We start from the raw sequence: 19,429 nt of genomic DNA on the forward strand, positions 1-19,429 counted from the left end.
ATTCTAAATTATGATTTTTTTTAATAATTTATAGTATGAAAAAACATTTAATAAAAATAAATAAATTCAAATACATCTGATTCTCAACAATCTGAAATCACATTTTCCATTAATATTGTCCATGCACAGAAAAACAGAACAGCAAATATACTTATAATTTTTGTTTTGAATTAACCTAGGGCTAGGACAGAGGAAAAGAATCCTATTCCTTGATATTCCTTCAAGGAATGAGGACACTTCAAGCTGTGTCCGCCGAACTCTTGATGAGGATTTGATGAGACAAACTCATTTCTTCGTGACAACTGTTCCAGTTGTATGTTTTCAGACAATTTGCACACTTCTGGGCTTTATATGATATAACGAGAAAGAAAAAGCGTTCTCAGATAAAAGCAGATCGACCAACCCTACGGCTATGTCTATCATAGGCGGTGTTGAACTTGTCAACCAGCTCGTTCATGGTGCTGCCAAAACAACCAAATACAATAATGTTAATTAGATGAAAAAAAAGATATAATGGATCAAATGTCAAGAAACGTTAACCGCAGATGCCAATCAGAGTTGTCTTCGGCAACAACTCTACTTCCATTTCAACAGCAATATAGGGACAAATATTCAGTAAAAGGAAAAAAAACAGAATTACAGACATACCTCGAACAATTGGTGAACATGGCAAGGTAAGTTATCAACAAAGTATCGTTATATTCCTGGAGTTCATAAAATTGAGTTAAATTTGGGATCAGAAGATAGATAGAAGAAACTATTTTATGCCTAGATACCATACTAGATTTACTGCAACATTTCACGTTATTTCAGACAGCTAACTTCTCCCTGGATTCTAAGAGAACGGAGAGTATACTATGCTGCAAATTTTAGTATTAGGGAAACCAAAATCCCCAGAGAGCACTAACCATCAATAAATCATCTTGAAATTTTTCAGACTCAATGGCTGGTAATCGCCTCAGTAGGCTGGATACTTGCCTCAGCAATGAATTCTCTGATGGGATTTCCCCTGAAAGCAGCAGCAAATGCTGGTGAACAACTAATAAACATGGTAATTCAAAGAAGATAGTAATCAGAATTCATCCCATGCACTCTGTCTCAATGGCTTTATATCTAATTTATCTAATACCTTAAAAATCACTTTACACATCAATTGTGCATGATAAAAACTGAACCTTTCATCAAACCAATGCTAAGAAAAGACTAAGCAAGTCTACGATTTCTTCATTAAGTGGAAGTTATCCATATAGAACAAATAAGGACTCTGAATTTCTCTCTTGAGACTCTTCTCATGCATCAGAATAATAAAAATATATAGAGAACAACACCAACACCTCACATTACAATTTTTTTTTGTATCAGAACTGATATTGATTAGTAAAACAAATCAAGATCCACATATAGAACATCATCCTGTGCGAACTTTCAAGAGTCGATATTGGCATTTCAGATGATAATACTTAACTGTTTCCTTGAAGATCTTTGTCCAGTCATATACAATATTGCATAATAAAAAGGAAGAGGAAAATAATCAGCCATACCTTTTTGCATGGCAAGAAGATAGTGATGGAGGACTCTGATTCTACTATTCAGCATCTTGATGGCACTGTGTATGCCAGTAAGGTGAGCAGCCACTATGGGAAAAGGTAATCGTGCATCCATATGCTAGTGAGCCACGGAGGAACGACAATGGCAGAAAGAGGGGGGAGTGAGGGAATATGGCAAATTTTGGAATTATCAGAAAAAGGAGAGACACTCACACTGAGTTGCAGCTGAACCTCCATCTGATGGTTTTAGATGGGCGACATGATCAACCGATATTCTCTCTGCTTCTACTGTCTAGCAAGCACAAAAAAAAGATTCTCATATAGTTTATTGCTGGCTTGAAACATGACCCAAAAAAGGAAAGAAAACAAAATATACCTCTATGGTGTAACTGGACTGAACGAATATAAGCTGAGGGATGCTATCAATGACATGCAACTCTTGAATGACAATCATTCATCAGGAAAGGGAGAGAAAGAAATAGAAGCTCAGTGTCAGATAAATTGTGACTGAACTATGGGAAAAAAAAAAAAGTAATCAAACAGTAATAACCACGTGGTTCGTCATTTGGACGGGAATCTCTATTACTATAAAATCACAAGAAGTAGAGATATTGCTTCAGTTGCCAACGATAAGGGCGATAGTTTCCTACAAGGAAAAAATATTATATTGTTTCCTCCCAGGCTTCGTGATTGAAATGCAAACGGCTCAAAAACCATGATTACATACATGATGAATGAGATTATTAATCTGCTCAGCTGCATACTACTAGTTCGCATCATTTACATCTTAATGAATCTAGATTATTTCATTGCCTACTCAAAGCCAAATACAATGATGAGTACCACAATGTTAAAATTTCAAATGATAGTCTTTCTATGGAGGAGGAACAATAATACGGACCAGCAAAAGTCAAATAAGAAGAATACAGTTAAAACACGGTTAGCAGCACTGAAAAAAGTATATGTAATGGATCTTATGCTTGTCAGAGCGTATAGGTTGACAAGCACGATCCTGATAGAGGGATAACACGGATTGCATAAAAATGGATAAAAAAATGTTGAATCTTGGAGACCAATTAAATGGCAGGCTTTCGGGGCATTTATTGATAATAAATAACAAATAACACCGCTTTCAAAAATTGTAACGGGAAACGCATACCACTTTCAAATATTGTAACAGGCAGATCTTTCTGCGCAGGATTAATTGAAGGATTGATAAGAACATAAACAGGGTTCTCGTTGATATCCATCAGCTGTTAAAACAAAGAGTTTCTCATTAGAGTCACATAACTAGTACAACTTTTGTTATCACAGCATCAAAGAAACAATGAAATATGTGTTCACTGCCTTAAAATAGAAGCAACAGTCAAACAACATACTCGGGAACCATCTGGTTTGGATGTGAATGATTGAATGACTTTCAGGGAAACTTAACTATTGTATTTTCTCATCATTTCTTGTTTGTGCAAGTCCACAGCAGCGTTTATCGCAGAGAGGTGAACACTTCAAAGTACATCAAGATTTTCCACATTCCATTTTGTCTTTATAATTTATTAAGGCTTTCCAAACTGTTATAGCTTAATATGAGGATATTCAATGGGAAATCTGTATAAATCTTGGTGCAGCTGACAATCAGTAAGACGTACTCACAGCTTTATGAATAATCATATCGGACTCTTGAGCATCGCTCCCAGTCGAGTACCATCCTAGAACATAAAAATGCGGAAATACCTTCTTATCTGCTCGTTAGACATCAAACATAACTGTTTTCAGATTCTTCTACCCATATCAAACCTAAACACGAAAAAATAAGTAATAAATAAAAAAACATACAAAGCTCTTGTTTTTTCTCGAGAAAAGCGCGGTCGAGAGAGTGGGTGGAGGAGTCATAGAGAAGCTCGAAGCTGTCGAAGATCTCCACCGTCCGTCCGCGCTGGACACCGATTACACAACCAAAAACGCGCTGTGTTTGGGTTTGGGTAGGCTGCAGCGATGAGGCGTCGACTCCGTTGGGCGCGGGCGGAGTGAGGCGGAGCAGACTGTGACTTGAACCGAGTAAAGTGATCGGAAATGTTGACAATGACGAGTGGGTGTAGCTTGAATGTGAGGCCGCTACTGGAAGACGACGCCATCCTCTTCCTCGATCTCCCCTGCCGGCTTTTGGAAATTCTGTCACAACCGAGGGTTTTAGTTTTATACAGTTTTTCCCTTTCCTTTTGCGTGGCTTATTCCAGCGTCCACCATAAAAAAATACACATGAGAATATTTTTAAAAAAATTGTTGTTAGAATTTTGAAAGTGAAATAGTAGGAGAAATATGGATTTTTAAAAAATAAAATTGTAGACCTATCTAAGAATCGAGCATGCTCCCCTTGCATTCAATGGTGTGGGGGTAGCAACTTTGTGGTACGGTACTCAACCATAAGACAAAATACATAAAAAAAAAAAAAAACCATAAGACAAAATACCTCCCAAATAGTTACATGTGACTTTGTTATATTCAATCTAGAATTTTGATGATTTTAACTGATTTTTAAAATAATAGTCTTTTGTTGATTTGATATATTTTATTTTATATAATCTCACGAATTTACGAACAAATTTATGTGAATTCTTTTAGATTTTTGCAATATTTTTTTTATAGATTTTTATAAATTTTTTGTATATAATTCTATATTTTGTACTTAATTATAACATTTTATGTTTTGTTGATTTATTTGAACTCATAATTAATTGACATATATAACATATCCAATTTGAAATATATTTTTTTATAGAATATTATAGTTTGTAGATTAATTTATAATATTTAAAAATCGATTTTATTCTATTTTATATTAAAAAATCTATTTTAATCAATTTTTATTAGAAAAATACTATTAATGTCAATTCTACTAATAGATTTATTACAAATTTTTCTTTAATTTTATTAATATAGTGATGCATTTTTTAAAACTTACATACATATAAACCCACGTATATGTGATGATTAAATGGTTTAAAATTTACATAATTAAATATAAAAAGAAAGATTTTGTATATGAGTTAGAAAATTTTCAAATCTTTGAGGTGAATCAAAGAAAACTTTTGACAATTTATGGTTGTACTTTATGCTTTAATGTTTGTATGTTAATGAATTTCATGAAATTATTAAAAATCTATTGAAATTTTGAACATATATAGACTTTTATAGAGTTTTTTAAAAATCAATATTAAATATCAATTGTCTTTTTAAAATATTATAAAAGTCTATTTTAAATACAACTAGACTTCTATGAAGCATGCAAAAGTCTCGATTGACTACATATAGACATTTAAAATCTACAAAAATAATTAAAAGTCATTAAATCTAAAACACTCCTCTTGGTATTAATCAACTCGTGGTGAAAATTTGTAAATTATATAAAAATATAAAAAACTTTAAAATATGTTATTTTTATCAAAGTTTTGCAAATTAAGTAAGAAAAGGATTCATTTTATTATTTTAAAAATCCATTATCCTTTCATTTTGTAGATAAGGGGTGAATATTGTTGAAACATATTATAAAAATAAATTATTTTCCGAGAATGAATTTACTAATCTCTATAAATATTACTTTAATTTTATGTTAAAAAAATCTGTGGATTAATGTCAATATTAATAATTAGTAAAGGAATTAAGACCCTCCGGAACCGCCTTCGTTCATCATCTGCAGATAACAGACAGAAGCCCCCCATACCTTGATTTTCCCGATGTAATTTAATCTCTGTTGAACAATAAGATCAAAGGTTGTGACTTTCTGTCTGTAGCAGAAGCAGACCAAAGGTCTTTAAGCTGAGGAAGAAGCAGGGATGGCGATGCGGGAGCTAGTCACCGGTGGCGCCGCCTGTGCTGTGCCAGGCTCTTCTTCTTCATCTAATCCTTTCGGTGCTCTCGCCAACGTTCTCGTTGGTTCATCCTCCAAGACCCAGGTTTTCTGTTACTTTCTAAAGTCAGTCTTGAAGATTTTGGGGCATGATTGATTTTTGTCTCTCACTTTCAAGTTATCTGATAAAATTGGTGGATAGGACTGAGAAGTATTGCGTTGTGGACAGCGTGGGTTTTAATTGATTTATTATTGTATATTATCTGACGGAAACCTATAAGACTTTCTCACGTGGATTGGATTTTGAAATTGAGATAGCTGAATTTTTTTATATTCTAACTGATAAACATTGTAACTCTGCAACCAGAGATTTTTCTGTTAATGGATGTCACCCATCCGTTGTTGAAAATATCACTGTGGTTTGGTTCTGTGTCTTATGTTCTCTTGAACTGGTATACTTTCTTTTAGAAGATTCCTTAATTTTGGAATATTTGATTTATGTTGCTAAACAGGAAAGGTTGCGAGAGATTCCCACATCAGCCACTACAGTTCCTGATGGAAATTTGTATGGGGGAGTGGGTGAACCCCTTGCAGCTCTTCCTGGATCAGAGCTCGAACATACCCTGCATCCTAATGCACAGGTTCACATTTTTATTTTGTATAGGTATGTGGTTTGTTGGTATACTGGATGAGCATCCTGTTATCTTTGTCTAGGGTGCAGAATTTCTACAAGGATTCCATCATATGGATCAAAACAGATTTTCTGATGCTTGGGATGAGATACAAAGGCTTCCTCAAATTCCCCCTTTTCAGGGCGACGGTGTAACCAACTTTCCTTTGGAGCGACCTCGGCTTCAATCTGATTTTAATGGTGAATTTGACAGTTCTTTGCTACTGTTTTTTCTTTATCTTTTTTTGTTTGTAAACAAAGATATTGAACTTTCCTGGGAAAGTGTCTTATCGCACATTTTTTCCAATTTTCCAACCTTCTCAAGTTTTCCCAGAACAATAGTTTTCATTTCAGATTTATGTTATTATCTCTGAAGTTCCTTGTGGTGCTCTAATTTTGATAAGCGATAACAATGTTTGAGCATGGTAGGACGATTATTTCCAGTATTTTTCAAGTTGACTACCATTCAAGCAAGATGGTTTTGATTTTGGTTAACAAGTTCATTGCTATAAATTATAAATTATCCCAATTTTATTGATGATAAGTTTCGAATTCGTGACGAGCTATTATCTTTCAGGTCCACCTCAAAGAGTGTTGTCAAATTTTTTGCACTCATTTATTCACAGCAATCATGGAGTCGTACCTTTTCGTCCGGCTTCTCTTCCAGTGTTAGGATTGTCTGAAGGTGACAAGCGATGCATACGCGATCGTAGCAGTATCATGGCTCGCCATCTTTTTGCTGATAAGAGTGAAGACTTTATTTGTGCACAGGTTATACTCATAGCGCATGTTATATTCGTAAATGGTTATTATTGATGAAGTTGTATGACATCATACAATAAAGTTACCATGTTTTGTTATTTATAGTAATTCAAAAAATTGTAGTTCCATTTCGGTTGATTTTATTTTTCATCCTTTTCGTGCCAATTCCTCTTTGACCAGTCCAATTATAACTTACCAGTTTCCAATCACCCTCATTGTCGTGCGATGTACATTATATCTTCATGGGCAATTATATACATCTGTTATAAGTGTAGCTGCATGACTTTTCTTTCGGGATTCCTGAAAATCGAATCAGTCCATTTAAACACGTATATATATCCTCAATTTGTAATGGAGTACCTACATAACTATAACGATGTGATTGTACAACATCAAATCAGAGAAAACAACTTTTTCACTGAGCCGGAATGAATTAGTGTCATTCATTTTGAAGGAGTAATTTCAGCCGTCTGGTACAAATTAACAATGATATCCCAGATCCATAAGTTTAATTTTTTTCTTTGCAGGTTAATGCGCTTTTATCTTCTTTAGAAATTGATTATGATACCAAGGCTAGAAGCCATGGGCCCGGGAGATTTTCAGAGATGGAGGAGTTTTGGAATGAGTCACAAGGTATGAAACCTCGGCTTCATCCCACAGATGGGTGGGTTGCTGAATTCACTCAAAACCGAGCACATGATGATCCAAAGTTGTGGGTTGAGTCATTTGAACGACAACATGGTGCCAGCGGTTGGGCATCTGAATTTGAGCATGTAAGCAAGTGCTTCAGATTTTATTTCTTTCTTGCCAAATTGTATCATTTGGTATTGACAATGGTAAAACGTGGCGAAGTTTTTTGAGTATATGATCCACAATCAATGCATTTTTCATTATTGGCCATCATTAATTTATAAAGATCGAGCATGTATTAAGTTAAAGCATGCTTCTATGAGCAAATTTCATTCTCTCCGAAATGGTGAATCATGATGGTTTCATTGGTAAACCTTCGTTCTCTCAGCTTGAAATCAGTTTGTGGATGTTCTTTGTTGGTCTTCATCCCATGAAAGGAGAATTTGTATGCAAATCCTTTAATAAAAAGAATTCTATGTGCATGTTTTGTGTCGAAATAAGATGATACAAAACCAAGATAAAACATAAACACTTTCATCTGTCAGCTAATAAAGCGGTGTCCTTAACTCAACGATGAGAACCGAAAAGGGATTTCATTCCCTTGTTGCTATTCCATGTAAATTTTCAGGAGCAGTACCAAATAGCGGCTGTTGGTCCAACGAGAGTTTCAAATAGTTCTCTTTCAGCTGCAGTGGAGAAGTCTCGCATGCTGGCAAACACGTTAGCGCAAAATGGTGACCCTAAATTTCAGGTAATATTCTACAGTGAACGGAATTTAATACCGGGCACGGTTATTAATGAGTCCTGTTATTAATATTGTGTAGACCAATAGTTGTGGAATTACATTCCTAACCTCATCATTAAATCGACTGTAATACTACCAAAATGAATGAGATATATATCAGAAACTATAGCAAAAGTGGTAACAGGCTGGCTTCATTACATGAGTCCTTTTTCAGTGAAATTGATACCTACTTGTTATGCCTTTTGGAATTGCACAGAATTCAAAGTTCCTCCAGTTTCTATCAAAGATGAGCCGTGGTGAAATGATTATTGAGGACAATCAAATCAAACCTGCTGCATTTTCTTCTCCTGGAGATTGGGCAACCGAATATGAGCAACAACATAGGGGAGGCCAGTCATGGGCTGACCAGTTTGTGAATCAGCAGGTGAGTACAGGCTTGATAAAGACATCACTAGCAAGCTTTTGGCTTATCTTTGTTGATTTTGTTCCTTATATGATTCAGTATGGGTGATGGTTGCCTCATTCTGTGTTAAGGCTGTTCAATCTTTCAACTCAACTCCACTGATATTAAAAGAAAATTGGGAAACGTTTGAAAATTTGCTCTGCTATGTGTGCATGTGTGATAGAGTACAAGAAAATTAAATAATGTGGTGATTATTGAAAAAGTAGAGGGGAAAAAGTATGCTTGTGTAATTATTTGAGTGGAAAAAGTATGGTTGTGTAATTATTTGAGTTGAATTGTTAAATGATGTGTTGGGTAAACCCCACCCCCCTCCCCCAACCACCACCGCCACCACCACCACACATACCTGGATGCAATTGCTTTATAGTGATGTACAGTTTTCATTTTCTGTATTGTGAATGTGGTGCGATAGTTTATATTAATATATGGGTCTATGTGTTGTCTTCTTTAGCTTACACCTGGACCCAATAGCTGGGCTAATGAGTTTGCTTCTGAACATGGACATCGTGGAGTGGAAGAGAATGAGTGGGTCAATGAATTTTCCAGGTTGAATGTCAATGACTGGTCCGAAGAATTTGAGCGTCAGATTGCTGATGGAACGCTATATGATACTTCTGCGGATAATTGGGCAAATGCATATGATGAGTAAGTTCAATGTTGTTTTATAGAAGTTGGGGAGAAAGGCTAGCATTCCTGCATTTTTATCTGAAAATATTTTAACTATAGTAGTCATGTGTTTCGAGGGATTTGGTTATTTCCCACAGTCAAATGGTCAATTGACTGCCGACTGTCAAACATGTGATGTAGAAAGAATCAATTGGTTGTACAGCATAAACGAGATTTTATAGCTGAATGCCTTAGAGTGGTTTTATAATAAAATTGCTAACATATTGTTCTTTTTTCCCCTGATCCATCAAAGGTATCAACAACTTTATTTGAATTTGTAGTTGTGAATTTGCCAATGCATTTTGTCTTCTATATCATAAGTAGAGCAACCATTTCATACTTGTGAATGCATTGTGTGGAATTGTTGGTTGTAATCCTCCTTTAGAAGGCAGCAATGAAACTCATTATCTGATGTATGACAATATCTGTGCCTCCACCTTGTCTTGCTTGCTCACTGCATAGATACTGAATGCTTGAGACCCTTGTTCTTTTTATGTGTCATGTATGGTCACTTTTATTGAGCTGGGGTATCAATATCGAACTAAGCACGAAGAATGAACCCTTGAAGCAAACTGGCACAAGTAAAGAGCAAATGACCCGAACAGCATTCTAAGTTAAAAATATTCAAGTGCAACAGCATAGATTTGAGTTTAAATACCTTGAATAGTTTGTAATTGTTTTGATTTTGATGTTCAGGTACCTAAATGAACAATCAGCACTAAAGCTGAAATCAGAAACATCGAGGGGGGTATATGTTTTCTCTGATCTAAATCCATATGTTGGTCATCCTAATCCCTTAAAGGAAGGGCAGGAACTGTTTCGCAAGGGACTTTTAAGCGAGGCAGTTCTTGCTCTAGAGGCTGAGGTTCTAAAGAATCCTAACAATGCAGAGGGTTGGAGATTGCTTGGTATAACACATGCGGAGAATGATGACGATCAACAGGTCTTAATTGTATTTAATTTACATTCCATTGGTCCTTTCCATTCACATTAAATTTGAATCTTGTTGTATTGCGGTGTTTTGTGGAGTTCTAAATCTTGCTATAGTTTTTTCTTTCTTGTTGTCAAGTTTCGCTAGGAGCTAGTCGGGGGCCAGAGCAACGTTTAGGCGGGGACTAAGGGTTGTTAGACAGGTTCTACGGTATCAACATAACAAGATGAAGTTTGGTGTGTTAGTGCTAGCCAACAAATCATTTTTCTTGTTGGACTTTGGTTTAGGGCCTATAAAAAAAATTTACTTTTAATTTTTTTAATTTGGGATTTTAAGAATAATTTAAAACCCAAAAAACTTTTCCAAAAAATAAAAGCCCAAAAATAAATTTTAGTTAATCCTAGGACCTTCTAGCTCCTAGGCCGCCGCCTAAGCGGATTTCTAGAACGCTACTTGCGGTATTTCATTGCCTGCATATTTTTAAAAATTGATGATATCTAAGAGTCCACGACTGCATGAGATTCTTACAAAATGAAGTTTAGAGTAAATCATATCTGAGATTTTTCATCAACAATTTCGAAGTTGAACTTTGGATTTGAGGTGCTCATATATCTATTACAATAATCTCCTATTACAGGCTATTGCAGCCATGATGCGTGCACAAGAGGTTGATCCAACAAACTTGGAAGTGCTACTTGCTCTTGGTGTGAGTCATACAAATGGTTGGTAATTTCCTCGGTGAAGAGATCAAATTTAACAAGAATGTGCCGCTATTTTTGTTGTTAGAGTACTATTGGCTGTACCTGTATTTGTCTATGGCTACATAATTTATAAGATCCCATTTTTTAGCGACTATTTTTTTTCACATACTTTTGTTCATTAATTTTCCAGAGTTGGAACAAGCAGCTGCATTGAAGTACTTGTACAGTTGGCTACGCCATCATCCTAAGTATGGGGTCATTGCCCCTCCGGATCAACCTGACAATCTTTATTTTGCCGATGTAAGGGTAGTTGGGACTTCATCCCCTCCTCCATGCTGCAATATGTTCCCTATTTGCGTGCTTGCATTTGACATAGGACGTCATCTGATGGTCTCCTTGTAAAACATCTTAATAAAAGTATTCATTTCCAGTGGTTTCGATTGGACTTGGTACAGGTGGCAAGGTTATTTAACGAGGCTTCTAAAATGTCACCCAATGATGCTGATGTGCATATTGTACTGGGTGTGATGTACAACTTGTCTAGAGAATATGAAAAAGCAATTGAAGCTTTTCAGACTGCTTTGAAACTCAAACCACAAGACTATTCGCTCTGGAATAAACTGGGTGCAACACAGGCCAATAGCGTCCAGAGTGCCGATGCTATTTTTGCTTACCAACAGGTAACTTTCGTAAACTTCTTTTGTGTCCATTTATCTCAAGAAAATATAAGGTTGGACCATTCAGGTAGAATGTGGCTATTTAATATTGCATCAGTGACCTACACAACCTTGTTATGTTGACAGAACTGCGGGCTCTAAGCCTCTAACTAAAACCTTTGTACCCGCCTGATTCAAATGCAAGTTAGTTGAGCTATGTTTATTCTGGCATTGAAGATCCTTGTAATATTTAGTATTTTTGTAGCCTTTAAATGTTTATTTCATTGTCTGAGCTTAAATATTAAGGGGAAATTTGTAAAGAACCAGAAGACGTGTGGACAATAAAGATTGGGATTTTCTTGAATTTGAGTGTTCTTCCTTCCAGCTCCCCACTTACCTGCTCTAGTGACTTCTTTTGTACTATTTATTCTCAAGTTTACCATTTGTCAGGCTCTAGATTTGAAGCCTAATTATGTGCGTGCATGGGCGAACATGGGTATCAGTTATGCCAATCAGGTATGATTCATCCTTGATGCTTTGAAATTTGATTGTGCATAGCATACAGACCATGAAGTGCATAAACTACGTGCTGGAAATTTTGAATGTCGCATTTCTTTGAATGAGTAAAAAGCAAGATTAAAAATGAGCTTGGAAGTTTCATTCACGAGACTCTCGATGATGAATTATTGGAACACGTGTTGTATAATATCCCCTTATTCTTGACTTGGTTATAATGTTTGCTTATAAAAAATGAGGTGCTGAATTTCTTTTATCTTTTCACTTTGGAGTTCCATGCTCTTAACATTAATGTTCTGGTTTTTCCATTGACCTGCTTCTGCATATCTATCGTAGACTAATCTACGTTGTGTGAAGATTTCACATGTCTTGCATCCATGGCACTAATTTTGATGATTAACTTTGCATAAAAATTTGCTGTGCCATTTGGACTCTTCGCTAACAATTTCTTTTGCTTACAGGGTAGGTATGAGGATTCAATTTCTTATTATGTCCGGGCACTGTCAATGAATCCAAAGGCGGACAACGCCTGGCAATATTTGAGAATCTCGCTAAGGTACTTTGCACGATTGACACTACCAGTACGTTGAATCCCCCTTTTTCAAATCGTGTCACATTCACGCCCTTGATTTTGCAGCTGTGCCTCACGGAATGATATGCTGGAAGCTTGCGATTCTAGAAACCTTGATATTCTCCAGAAAGAGTTTCCCCTATGATTGATATACATGTTAACCTATCGACGAAAAGGGTAATCCATTATTTCCCATGCCCTCCGAAGATCCCAGCATTGTTTACACCAACTTATCATCGTTATTTAACCTTTTATAGAGGTGGAAGATCCATTGGAGTAGATGGTTGCCGTGTAAAAAATTGACAGAAGGATTACGGATTTCTAGCATTCCAAAACTTGTGACTAGGAGACGGAATAAACGAGTATTATTTGAAGTAATATAAGTATATGAATGTGGGGCCAGTGTGTATTGGACCATGTTCAATTATATATACATACTAATATAATAGAATGCCTTTTCCCAAAAATGTCGTGGAGTCGATCAATAATTACATGGGATTCTTTTCAGTTCTGTTTCTCGGATAAACTGTAGCTTTATTGTCTGTGGTTTGGCTTCCTTTTCCTGGTCGTTCTCACACACACTTGAAGTTTACTTTCCCAGTAACTTTCCTTCACCGCATGTATTTGATTCAAATTCCAGGGAGAAAATACCATTTGATTATTATTATTTAAGAAACATGAGCTAAACATATAGAAGATTAAGTGAAAAATAGGGATATAATAATTGGTCTGTCAACTTCTTGAAAGATTCAGCCATCTCTCTTATCCGATAGCTGTACCTTTTCTTGTAAGATCATGTGTGGTCCCTCGCAAATAAACCGTAGTTCCCTTGTTTGCAGTGTGGCATGGCAAAGTCAAACAAGAACCCTTTAATTGTACGCGTGATGTAATTGAAAAGCTGCTTCGCTTCACATGCATTTTATTAAGATTGAGAAGTCTACCCTTTGTTGCCACTTTCAAAGTCCTTTACAACCATAGGTCTTCGGATACTCAAAAAGTTGCTTTCGATACAACAAAAATAAAACCATTAAATCTTAATAATAATTTTTTTTTAATAGAAGTTTGATCTATTCCTAAAAAAAATCATAAAATTAATTTTATATTCTATATGTGCACGTATATCTTAACGAAATTAAAATGATGAAAACTACTCAGGCTAAGGAGTAAGGTTCGAGTTAAATCTTATACCGTCGGAAAATGACAAAATAAAAAGAACAATAATTTACCCAAATAATAATAATGATAATAAGCAAATAAAAGGATAATGTATTCTTAAAAAAATAAAAAAAAAGAATAATGTCAGAAAATGGTTGAAGGAAAAAAAGGGTGGACATGCTTAATTTTGTCGGCTATAAATATTTTCTTGTCCAATTCCAATCAGCATTGAATATTATTGGGGCCTATGGTCCATGCAACATTTATGGCCACTTCAATATTTAATTTGTTGAATTCTAACTAAATTATTATACACACACTACACTTCAAACGCATGCTTCAAGCTCTCTGATATTCGAAAATACATGAAGTTTTCTCGAACCATTTTCTTTCTTAAATTTTGTTCATTGATTTTCTATTCCACCCCTTTTGCTAGGGTATGAAAAGGCTCGTCTGTTTGTTCGTATATGTGCATACTTTTTATGAATAAGTGAAAAATATCCCAATCTTATTTATCCATTTTATTTTCAAGAATGAATATTATTTCCTTAATAAAGAAGTAGCAAGTGTGTACAATTAACCAAAATTGTAAAAGATTTCTAATAAAATCACTATGCTCAAAAGAAAAATAATTTTAATTTAATTAACCAAATGCCCGAGAAAAATAAAGTTGATGCTCACACATAGTTGAAATTTCATTAGCAACAGACGGACAGAATGTATACAACCTATTTTCCTGCAAACAGTATATATATATAGTAACTCAGAAGTACATACAAAAGCGTACCAACCGAAATACCAAATTAAAGAGCCACCATGCTATGCTGTAAATCCCAAACAATTTTCAGGACTTGAGAAAATCCAACAAGAAAAATAGACTCTGCACCATTAGGTGTTCAGAACCTGCATTTTGGGGAAATTTTAACCGGCTCCGTTGGAAGGCGAAACATACCTGTTTCCTAGTGAATAATGTAGCTTTCTTGGGGGTGTTTCATCACCATTTTCTCCAACTCGTGGATCGTTTGTCGAAAGATAAGAATCTGGGGAGACTGAGTAAACTGTTGGCTCGCGAAAAACCTTCCAGGGCTGACCATTCTTCATCCTCTGCGGTTGAAAGGCACTCAGCTAAGCTCCTCTTGGATTGAACGAGTGTTTTATCTGGACGTTTCAGCTCTGTTTCCTCAATAACAGGCACAATCTCACTAGATTCTTTAGTTGTATCCGGAGGTTCAGTAAAAATAGCATGAGAAGTTGTGGCATCTGTATCCGAGATCTCGGGTTCCATTATCGTGAGAACAGTATCGGTTTCCTCTTCTGGAGTTCCTGGGAAATCGTTTAGTTCTTTTGGCGTGCTGGCTGCAGGCATATGTTCCAGGAAGAGACATACTACAGCACAGTCATCATTCTTCGATGTCGGGTACTTGAGTTTCCATGCCCTAGTCGCACAGTCAACGAGAGCTCTGGCAGCTGTGCCACGACTTGGAGCTGAGGCAACTATGTCCACTGCTTCTTTATTTGAGAGGACATCCCACACCTGCATTAAAATCGGTAAAGCAAAGTCTGTACACCACCGAGGTTTCAGTTATAAATAAATGAGCAATGACAGAAACGCACTCCGTCAGTGGCAAGAATGACAAATTCATCTCTCTCAGTTATGTGGCGATGATAAACATCGGGCATGGAAATTAAACCAAAATCCTTCAAGCAGAAGTCTCCAAATGCTCTAGCCATTGCCAGGCCAGGGGAGTCGCTATTTGGCAACCATACTCGTGCAACTTCTGGTTCGTCTTGCAGCGCAAAAACCCTGCCTTTACATCTTTGGATCCTCGCAAATTCTCCTGAAAAATAAGAGCCCGAAGCTTTAGTCTCAGTGCATATACATAAATAAACATCGTTTGTGCAAGAAATATGAGAAAAGGTTAGAATACTTGGAAGATTAGGTTTCAAGTCCACAGTCAACTGTAGAGCCACCAAACAATTGTCCTTGTCTCGAGTTGCTAATATCGCCCTCGAATCGCCAATGTTACCAATAACAAGATCCTGGCCCTGGATAATTATGTAAAATGAGTTGGGAACACCATCTACAGCCAAATTACAAGCAGACCGAACAAAGATCAGTCGAAAAGGTAACATTCCCATGACATAATCATGCCTCATAGACCAAAATTGCAATAATGTCATATCATAATTGTAGACCAAGAAAGAATTATCACGTGACCAGATGTCAGAAAAGCCACCAAATGTCAGAATGTAAGAGATGCGAAAACGATTTGTGGGTGTACTCACCAGGTAACCCGCTACCCTCAACCCTACGCTACCCTCAACCCTACAGAGATAGATGTAGCGTAAAAACTGGAAGAAGATATGCAGCACGTTTCGTGTTTATGCAGTCTGCTATCCCAACTCAATAAACTAAATTAGCAAAAAAGAAAAAAGAAAAAAGAGACCTTCCTTAACCAGGCGGTCATGGTTCCCAGATGAAGAGACATAATTTTAGAATGAACCCAATTATTGTAGATAGACTGGTATTGTCCTCTCGGCCATAAATTCAATTAACCGCGGAATGGCTCATTTTTATCTGTTTGGAATTTTCTGAGCTCCAAGTAAAGAAGCCCCGAATCATCTAGGTTATATGACATGTTATATCATACAATCTTATAGAACTACGATTGTATAAAAACCAGCAAATTTCTGCCATGCCTCGCGGTAGGTGAAATCCATAGCAGACTGATCATTGCATTAATTTACAAGACATTAGTAACTAGACGGAGAAAAGTAAATAACAGCCAATTTACTTATTAAAACCACACTTAACAAAGAGAAATACTAACAACGTACACTAAAGTATCGGTTGGCTACCTGCATTATCAACACCACTGCAGTTGAACCACTGCAAAAGCAATCAATAGTAGGATGCAATTTCAACTCCTTATCCATTAACCTGAAAGCCTTCAATATAGACTTCTTGAGCGGAATATGCATCTCTGGAATTTTTTCATTCTCCTCGGCCTCCAATGACTCGCAGCGATCATCATCCATGAAATCATCAAAACGCACCATTCCTTCCGGATATCCATTCTCGAGAGATGAATTTGGGTTGCTTTCAGACTTCGTATCCCATTGAGTACTCAGCAAAATCGGAAGAGCATCCCTCACTTTCCTTGCAACCATGTGACCATAAGGACCATGGCCATCAAACACGCCACAAAAAGTTGCATCTGCATTGCTTCCCGCGCAGAAATTCTACCGTATAAACAACCCAAGCAAGTCATAAACTGAACCAAATGTACAAGAACAGCATACATCATTCTTCAAAATAAAACACGATTTCTTTCACAAAGATTATTTATCAGGTGCATCTTCAATTACTACCAAGTCCTAAAATTTTAAACATATCAAAATAATTAAATTATTACACCGATGCATTCCTGAATCGGAGTTGAGGAAAACTAACCTCCCAAATTATCATGGCATCTTGATTCGTTCCTTTCTTGCCTTGCTGAGTGTACAAACTGGCAATTCGGGTCGCCCCGCTAGAAAACATCCGCCCTGGAATTTGAAACAAGGTCCTTTCCGCCGAAACTAAAGCGGCAGCGGCAGATGCGCCGCCTCCACTAAACCTCCTTGTCAACGCACCCGAGCTATTCTTCTTCGACTTCGAGTCTAACCTCCCACCGCTATCATTTCCGGTCTCCCACCCAGTCTTTGTCCTCCCACAACTCGAAGAGTAACAAATACCCATTCACCCGCCACCAAAAATCCCCCCTTGTCAGATTCTTGGCACAAACTAGGAAAACCCAGAAAGCATCCAACACAGGAGGCCGGAATCACGACCAGGAAACAAGGAAAGACGGTGAAAATAGGGAAATCCGGAGGAGAGAGAGTGGCAAGACTCAGGTGAGTGAGGTATGAGTAGGTTTGGACATTATGACTTTTTAAACTATCTCTTCAGTTTGATAATAATTAAATTTTTGCTTAGGATACTGTTGAATCGTTTGACAGTGAAGAAACGAGATTTAGTTGAAAAGCGCGTGAGCTGTAATAAATATATTATAAACCGTTGAGGAAGGAAGGCACACGTGCGAAAACTCGGAATCTTTAACGGCCGTCTGCTTCGACCTTTACTTTTTCATGCTAAACCTTAAACCTTGGAAAGGATTCTTCAGGCAACTTGTTTTTGCTTCTTTTTCTTTTTTTTTTTTGTGACAGAAACTTGTTTTTGCTTTGAATATATCTATATCTATATAAATATACGAATTGAATTATGATTTTACTCTATTATCCTCGTTCATTAGTTGTCATCATTAAATTTGTATCATTCTCTTCTTCATCTTTAATTGCTTCCTCATCTTTAATTGATTATTCTTGTATTTATTTAATTGACTATTCCACTCATTTTCATGCATGTACACTTTCTCTTTCACTCACTTTTATATATACATATTTGACCACCTCATTTTTATCATCAAATTGTTGCACAACAGTAAATAATTGTTAAATATCTCAATTTTTTTCACCAAAAAAAAAAAAACATTTTCAGTGACATATGTTATAGTACATATAGTTATTTGTATTCTGAAATTTACAAACACAATCATACTCACGTATTTTACCATCAAATTAATCTTTCTATGAGAATTGCTTGATGGGCTTGTTTGAATATTCTGGTTCAATTCTTTGGTGGAATATTGATATGATAGATTCATGTTTCATTTCACAATGCTTATATTATGTTTTCTACATGTTTGATCGATTATGGTCACTTAGAAGTTGGAAGCAGTATGCATTTTGACTCTTATACCACAATTCGTTGATTTTTTTCAGCGACAATTTATTAAAAAAAACTTTTTGTTAGTTAATGAAAATGAAAATTTAAAATTAGAATAGTAGTTTGATTTCTGAAGTTGAAAACTTACATACACATATGATATTAAAGTTGTGTGTTTTAAAAGTAGATATCTTCTGTTCGTATGATTTTTATCATTCGAACAATCTACTCTAGAAACGATGTCATCTTCATTAATTGAAATTTTATGCCGATGATTTATTATTGTATCTTTTTATGTAAAACTGCATAACACAAATTATCACAAATTTTATTTTATTCTTTTAATCTTTCTTTAAAAATTCCCGAATTATACACTCCACAATAATTACATAAAAAATGGAAAAAAACAATAATTAGTTTATTTAATCAATTTGATTAAAATACTACTTCAACCAGTTTTTCATAAAAAACATTCAATTATAATTTGATAATTAACATTACTACAAGAAAATATCAACTAAATCAGATTGACCAAATTATTTTTCCCTCAACAAATTTGATGTACAAACTAATTTATAATATTTTTATTTAACATAGAGTACGATCATTTAAAATTATCTTATATTACCATTTTTTGTCTCATAAACGTTGAACCACTGTTAAAAAATTAATAATTGATTCTTCATTTAATTATCTTACATATAAATTAATTTATATATGAAACACAAAAAGTGATAAAAAATTTTAAATTTTGAGTTAGCAAAAAAATTTCTATGTGAAAAATATTTTAGGTGCAACATATTT

The 19,429-nt window shown here is 35.6% G+C and overlaps 3 protein-coding genes across 4 annotated transcripts; 1 reads left to right on the forward strand and 2 right to left on the reverse strand.

The window, feature by feature from the left end:
• Positions 1 to 46: 46 nt before the first annotated feature.
• On the reverse strand, positions 47 to 3,784 carry LOC142527514 (COP9 signalosome complex subunit 6a). The gene is given in 10 exon segments (XM_075632342.1): positions 47 to 461; positions 649 to 704; positions 909 to 1,009; positions 1,542 to 1,634; positions 1,761 to 1,839; positions 1,924 to 1,985; positions 2,707 to 2,800; positions 3,198 to 3,286; positions 3,381 to 3,558; positions 3,560 to 3,784. Coding segments are annotated over 10 exon segments (954 nt in total). The 5' UTR covers positions 3,680 to 3,784; the 3' UTR covers positions 47 to 379.
• Positions 3,785 to 5,186: 1,402 nt separating this feature from the next.
• LOC142526547 (peroxisome biogenesis protein 5-like) lies at positions 5,187 to 13,263 on the forward strand. The gene is made up of 16 exons (XM_075631020.1): positions 5,187 to 5,497; positions 5,904 to 6,032; positions 6,106 to 6,262; positions 6,639 to 6,832; positions 7,351 to 7,596; positions 8,082 to 8,204; positions 8,455 to 8,622; positions 9,113 to 9,306; positions 10,024 to 10,270; positions 10,896 to 10,980; positions 11,150 to 11,259; positions 11,415 to 11,639; positions 12,066 to 12,131; positions 12,593 to 12,687; positions 12,769 to 12,879; positions 12,960 to 13,263. Exons 1-15 carry the CDS (start codon positions 5,378 to 5,380, stop codon positions 12,845 to 12,847), a joined length of 2,238 nt encoding a protein of 745 aa, XP_075487135.1. The 5' UTR covers positions 5,187 to 5,377; the 3' UTR covers positions 12,848 to 12,879; positions 12,960 to 13,263.
• Positions 13,264 to 14,474: 1,211 nt separating this feature from the next.
• On the reverse strand, positions 14,475 to 17,854 carry LOC142526548 (putative protein phosphatase 2C 6). 2 transcript variants are annotated; one of them, XM_075631022.1, is made up of 5 exons: positions 17,312 to 17,851; positions 16,717 to 17,100; positions 15,786 to 15,903; positions 15,472 to 15,695; positions 14,475 to 15,391 (listed from the first exon to the last, which is right to left on the reverse strand). In XM_075631022.1, the coding sequence occupies exons 1-5, from the start codon at positions 17,597 to 17,599 to the stop codon at positions 14,852 to 14,854; spliced, it is 1,554 nt and encodes a 517-aa protein (XP_075487137.1). In that variant the 5' UTR covers positions 17,600 to 17,851; the 3' UTR covers positions 14,475 to 14,851. The 2 variants fall into 2 exon arrangements, with proteins under 2 accessions (XP_075487137.1, XP_075487136.1); XM_075631021.1 differs by having other exon boundaries at positions 15,472 to 15,903; positions 17,312 to 17,854.
• Positions 17,855 to 19,429: the final 1,575 nt, after the last annotated feature.

Source organism: Primulina tabacum, chromosome 15, assembly GCF_025594145.1.
Source record: "Primulina tabacum isolate GXHZ01 chromosome 15, ASM2559414v2, whole genome shotgun sequence".
NCBI classification, from domain to species: domain Eukaryota; kingdom Viridiplantae; phylum Streptophyta; class Magnoliopsida; order Lamiales; family Gesneriaceae; genus Primulina; species Primulina tabacum.

Coding starts and splice junctions, on each gene's coding strand:
- LOC142526548 (XM_075631021.1), bottom strand. CDS start 17,599: ATGGGTATTTGTTACTCTTCGAGTTGTGGGAGGACAAAGACTGGGTGG. Junction 17,101..17,311: donor ATGCCATGATAATTTGGGAG/GTTAGTTTTCCT, acceptor TTTATACGGTAG/AATTTCTGCGCGGGAAGCAA. Junction 15,904..16,716: donor CAGTGGTGTTGATAATGCAG/GTAGCCAACCGA, acceptor ATAATTATCCAG/GGCCAGGATCTTGTTATTGG.
- LOC142526547 (XM_075631020.1), top strand. CDS start 5,378: ATGGCGATGCGGGAGCTAGTCACCGGTGGCGCCGCCTGTGCTGTGCCA. Junction 6,263..6,638: donor GCTTCAATCTGATTTTAATG/GTGAATTTGACA, acceptor ATTATCTTTCAG/GTCCACCTCAAAGAGTGTTG. Junction 6,833..7,350: donor AAGACTTTATTTGTGCACAG/GTTATACTCATA, acceptor TTTTCTTTGCAG/GTTAATGCGCTTTTATCTTC.